Source organism: Urocitellus parryii, chromosome 2 (genome assembly GCF_045843805.1).
Source record: "Urocitellus parryii isolate mUroPar1 chromosome 2, mUroPar1.hap1, whole genome shotgun sequence".
Classification (NCBI taxonomy): Eukaryota; Metazoa; Chordata; class Mammalia; order Rodentia; family Sciuridae; genus Urocitellus; species Urocitellus parryii.
The window spans coordinates 96,661,017-96,667,016 of record NC_135532.1 but is presented as its reverse complement, the minus strand read 5'-3'; the positions used below and the strand labels follow the sequence as shown (position 1 = coordinate 96,667,016).

The 6,000-nt window shown below is 40.4% G+C and overlaps 1 protein-coding gene across 1 annotated transcript in view; it reads left to right on the top strand.

Annotated features, from left to right (window-relative positions):
- Positions 1-1,289: 1,289 nt before the first annotated feature.
- Positions 1,290-6,000, top strand: part of Cpne4 (copine 4) — a 345,688-nt gene continuing 340,977 nt past the window's right edge. Inside the window, exon 1 of the mRNA XM_077793585.1 lies at positions 1,290-1,312. Coding sequence (XP_077649711.1) covers positions 1,290-1,312 — 23 coding nt within the window. The remainder of the gene's footprint in view (positions 1,313-6,000) is intronic.

The window sequence follows — 6,000 nt, the reverse complement described above, 5'->3', positions numbered from 1 at the left end:
TTCTGGTACCAAAAAAATAAAATAATAAGTTTTAAAAAATACAAATCAAGTTAAGTTGCCCTAAGTCACAAGTAGGTCCTAAAGTTGGGAATCAAACCCAGACACTCTGACGCTAGATCCACACTCATCTCCTGTTTCTTCCTGCGTCTCAGGTGTCCATGCTGGATACTGGAATAAGCAACCAGTGGATCAGTTTAACTTGTAGTACAGATGCTTAGTTTATACTCACCTTGTTTCCTTAGTTGGGGTCTACAGGCCAGTAGCATCAACATCTGGGAGCAGAACCCCAGGCCCACTTGAGACTCTTGAAACAGATACTGCTGTACAGATGCTACCCAGGTGGTTTGCAATCACAGTCAAGTCTGAGAAGCCCTGCTCCAGAATGTGAATCATGAGGCAGATGCACTGTTTCATCTTAATACAGGCACCCCGAGGGTGTCCAGTTTAGTACTTGCCACCTAAGAACAAATCTAAGAGTAGATCTACCCTTAGCCTAACATCAAGGAATGTTGATCTACTTGGTACCAGTGGTGTAACACCTGGTTTATCTTCAGAAGGGTGAGTTTGGATGTTCAGTGCCTCCACCATCCAGCATAGCACCAGTCATGCAGGAGATTCCTTGTCCATATTTTTTGAACGGCGATAGAAATCATGGTGTGATGGAGACCTCCAGTGCTTGAGCCCTCCCTGGATGTCCTATGACATTTAAAAAGGCTGAGTAATCCCAAGGCAAGCAGAACAGTGATTATGCACTTATTCTTAACAGTTCTGAGACAGGCTCTGCTCAATTGGTTCCCCTGTGAACTCAAGCTGATTTCCTTTCCCTCTTGAGCCCTCTATTGTCTTGGTGTTGTTTGCAACTCATTCAGAAACTAATTAAGTTTCAGGATCCATTTGTCCTGTTAGAGAGTGTGGATATGCTGAAGTGGTGTACTTTTTTTTTTTTTTATAACTTAAATTATCTGAGTGAAAGGACAATTATAATTTACTTCTAAAATTGGCCAAAAGTCAGTTTTCATCAAAAATAATTCTCAGCAGACATTAGTCTCTGTAAAATCAGGGTATTGTATGAGAGGCAACAAAGAGGATTTAAATAGGCCATGGAAAATGTATTGATAATCTGGCCATATTAATCCTGTTCTCTAACAGAGTGTGAAATTGCTTGTTTACTCCACTTATCTGGACCATGGAGGTAGCTGATCGCTGGTTGGCAGAGCCATATTTTGTGATCCCTTTTCAGCTGTGAGCTTCAGCTGGGCCAAAGCCAAACAATTTGAATTCTCTGGCCTATGTACCATCCCCAAAGTCAAGGGCAGGATTGCTGTGCCCTCTGGGCAGGCACTGGAACTCATGAACTCTAATATATCTGGTTGGGGTTTTTGTTTGTGCATGGATGGGGAGCTAAGCCAGACACCTTGAGTATAATTGTGAGAAGTTATGACTTTTATCTTCAGTAGCTTTTTTTTTTTTTTTCTTTTCTGTCCCCTGTCCTCCCAGAGATGAAGGTTTAGGTTGGTTTCATCATCAGTCTACACATAGTAGCAGATGAACTTTATTAGATATACAACAAGGTATAAGAAATAGTCCCTGATTTAAAGGAATATATGTGGGTGTATATACACATACACACATGCATGCACACACAAGCACATACGCACCCCAGAGTGTCTTTTGAACCTGTTTGTGTTAGTTATACTGCCGTATAACAATACTGTTACAGAATCGGCAGCTTAAAACCAGCACACAGCTCTTCCCCCAGTTTCTGTGGGTCAGGATCATGGTCACATGGATCATGCATACATTGTTTCAAGGTCTCACCAGATTAGTATCAATCAGCTCAGGCTGGTGTCTCATCTGAGGGTCGAGGAGAAATATCCACTTCCAAATGGACATACATGTTTGGTGGTGGAATTCTTTTACTATCAGCCTGTGGGACTGAGGGTCTCCATTTCTTGTTGGCTATTGTCTGCAGGCCACTCTCTATCCTGGCCTCCCCAACATGGCCACTCCATCAAAGTGATCAAGGGAGAGAAACCCTTAGCAATATGCTGTTACTCTATAGCATATCACAACGGCCAAGGAGACACTCCATTATTTTTGCCATGTTTTATTTGGTAAAAGCAAGTCACGGGTCCCACCCACAGTCAAGGAAGGGGGTTACACAGGGCACATAGACAGGAGGAGGCCACCTGAGCTCTGTCTACCATATCAGTCCTGATTTTTTTTTCCAGCTGTACTTCTCTAGTTTGGTTCTCTTTCGGGTAGGAAATATAATCATCTCTGTTGAATAAAGAGTTTTTGATATGAGGTTGTTTAGAGTGACATGGTCAGAGTTAAGGGGACAACAGGGAGACTCCCAGAGAGTAACCCCTGTGGTGAAGTAGACTCTGTTAATGCTCTGCTCAGATGCCCTCTTCTGGTTATTACATCCATCCCCTAAGGGCAGAGAGTGTTGGCTTCTAATGGCTCACAGTTGCTCTTTTTCCAGAGCATGTCTGATTTCTCTCATCAGGAGCAGGAGTACCAAGTTTGGTTTTTTGCTTTCCCATCCCTTGAACAACTGAGTCACGCAGGGCTGGAAGAGATTGAACCCCTTTCCTTAAGGTGAAATTGATCCTATAGTAGAAACCATATTCCAGAGCCCCCCAACTCCAACTGAGACCACCATCTTGCTTCCCTCATTTCCTTTCTCTCTTCTGTTCCATCAATCAAGGGCATCTGGATCCCTGATTGAGGATGCCCATCTTAATATTGGAAAGACTCCTTTACTACCCTGGAGGCTGAAGGAGGAAGGGGAGGATGTTACTAAGACCCAGTGAGAGCTACAGCCCCGGGGATAGTTGCTTGGCTACTGCAAAGGACCAGAGTGGGAGCTGGGAAGAAGTATGCAGTTTTCTCTCTCCTTCCTTTTCCAAGGTTGGCATCCCTTTAGCCAAATCCAACAGGAAACTTACCAACAGTGTGCTAGTGATCAATGGAAGTCGCTTTTTTAGGACCTTGAGCAGAAGAAAGCAAGTAGAATCAATAGGGAGGGGAGGACCATTCCTCCATTATTGACCAGCAAAAGGACCTGATACAATAATAAACTTTTTTTCTCTCTTCTGATCTAACCACCATATTGGTGCCGGGCTGATCTTTAGTGAGTGTCTACTTGATTGTGTTCATTTTTATCTTCCATTGCTGAAAGGGTTGATCCATAGAGTTTCTGGATTATATATTAACACTGATTGAAAAAAATCTCTGAGCATCTGTTGATGCGTTTATAAACTTTTAAATTTCCTATCGTTAACTAATAATTCATGGAACTACATACATTTAATGGGAAATAATGCCACTAATGATTGTATGTGTTACTCTGTGTTTTAAGAAGCCTTGATACTTAAAATTCATTTTTTTTTTGTTAAACCTGAAAATGAATAGATAAGGAAAGAAGAAGTCCCTTCTGCATTTAGGGACTCCTGCAGTTCCCATCAGATATCTCAGGAATTTCCACGTCACAAGTGACCATTTGTCATAGGGACCAAGAGAGGACTTCTATGGAAGAATACTGATTGAAACATACATTATCCATCCCCATCCCAGGAAGTTGATGACACATTTTCACAGTACTAGCAGAACAGGTACCCTTGCTTTACTGTCTGCCTGTGAACCTGTGAGAGGCACTGGCTCCTGTTTATGAATCTTCAGAAAAACTGCTGACTTGAGAGGTGGATGTGTGTTCCTAGGGAGAAGGTGGTATAACTAGACTGTGTGAGTGCCAAAGGCAGAAGGCATTTAAAGAGCAAGTGAAACTTTGGTCTTAAAATAATAGTGAGAAATCTAAGAGATTTCTAGTTGAGAGTGGGAGATGAATGCTTTCATTCTGAGCAAAGTCAGATTGTAATAATAATAGCTGATACTTTGGGAGCATCTATTATATACCTAGTATTGCATTAGTCACATTATTTATATTATTTTACATATTCTTCACAGCAAGTCTTTATAGTAGGTATTACGACAATACAGGTCAACTACTCTGCTCCATGTCACATGTTTAGTCAGTGGAGGAGCCAGAATTTGAAACTGTCACTATGTGGCTCCTTGACAGGGCTCTTTTTGTACCTCACAGTTATGACTGGTGTTTGAGAAGATATCCCATTCTGTAGAAAGAGCTTGTGTCCTCTAGAATGGAGACAGTGCTTCTAGAAGGTGACTGACATGGGCACAAGCCTAAGATAAGAGAGAGAGGGTGTCTCCTAGAGATAGGAGAGACCATTCAGAATGCAGAAGAGAAATGCAGATTCCAAGGAATCTGCCCATGCACTGGGAGGAATAGTTCAGGAAGATATTGGTGGAAGAATAAGCTGTTCTTCTTAAAAAGTTAATAAAGAGGGTTCACAACATGCTTCCGAACCTCTCTGAACACAAATCATCTTCCTAGTTGATCCCCTTCCCTGCCTTTGCTTTAAATTCCATTTCGTGTTTGCTTTGTCTCCTATATTGCTCACAACTTGTAAAAATAGAGGAACAATAACTTATTACGCTTTGGATTTATGCTTTGTGCCTTTTTATATTTGAATAACATTTATTTTAAAATAGAAAGAAAGTATGACTCTATATGGAGGTTGAAATAAATCAAGGTTGTTTGTCGTATCCACTGTTCCTTGGTAGATTTGAACATGTCTTAGGCTGATGGTTTAACATGGGGTAAAAATAGTATTTGGCTGGGAGATAAAAACAACCCCAGCTCTGCAATTGGAATAATTTTGTGACATAGGGACCACCAATCCTCTCTGAGCTTAGATTTTCTAATTTGTAAAATATGTGTCCAGAAGTCCCTCTTAATGTTCAGTTTGGTTGAAGATAAATGAGCTCTCATCCTCAAATGAATTCCACAGCACTTAACTAAAATAGAATCACAACTCCTCCCAAGCACAAATTCACCTTACCTAATATTTTAGAACTAGGGTTGGCAAACGTGTGTGTGTGTGTGTGTGTGTGTGTGTGTGTGTGTGTATACACACGAGAGAGAGAGAGAGAGAGAGAGAGAGAGAGAGAGAGAGAGAGATACACACTAAGGCATAGCCATCACCCGATAAAAGAGGTGGTATGGTGTACTCATTTGAACTAGTATGGTGCTGAGCACCATGGGGAGACAAAACATTTGTGGAGGAAGGGAAGGAGAGATGGAGGAATTGCCTCATTTTATCAAGAAATTCCCCCTGATTTTATATTGGTGCATTATAATTATATATAATAGTGGGATTCATTGTTACATATTTGCACACAAGATAACAACATAATTTTGCCATTATCATTCCCCAGGATTTCCCATTTTCCCTTCTTTCCTCCATCTCCTGGTCCCTTTCCTCACCTCTACTGATCTCTCTTTGATTTTCATGAGATTCCCTGTCCTAATATTTTTTTTCCCATTTTGTTCTCCAGCTTCTACTCCATGAGAGAAAACAAAAAACTTCTAACTTTCTGAATTTGACTTCTTTCACTTAACATAATGATCTCAAGTTCCATCCGTTTTCCTGCAAATGATATAATTTCATTCATTCTTCTTTATGTCTGAATAAAACTCCATTGTGTATATACACCACATTTTCTTTACTGTTCATCTATTGGAGAACACCTAGGCTCATTCCATAGTTTAGCTATTGTGAATTGTTCTGCTATAAACATGGGTATGCATCTATCACTATAGTATGATAACTTTAATTCTTTAGGTTAAACACTGAAGAGTGGTACAGCTAGATCATATGGTGGTTCCATGTCTAGTCTTTTGAGGAACCTGCATACTGATTTCCATGGTGGTTGTACTAATTTATAATCCCACAAACAGTGTAAAAGTGTTTTTTTTCCACATCTTTTCCAGGATTTATTACGGCTTATATTCTTGATGACTGCAGTGTAGTTTTGATTTGAATTTCCCTAATTGCTAATGATGTTGAACCTTTTTCTCATATATTTGTTGGTCATTTGTATCTCTTTTGAGAATTTTTTGTTTAATTCATT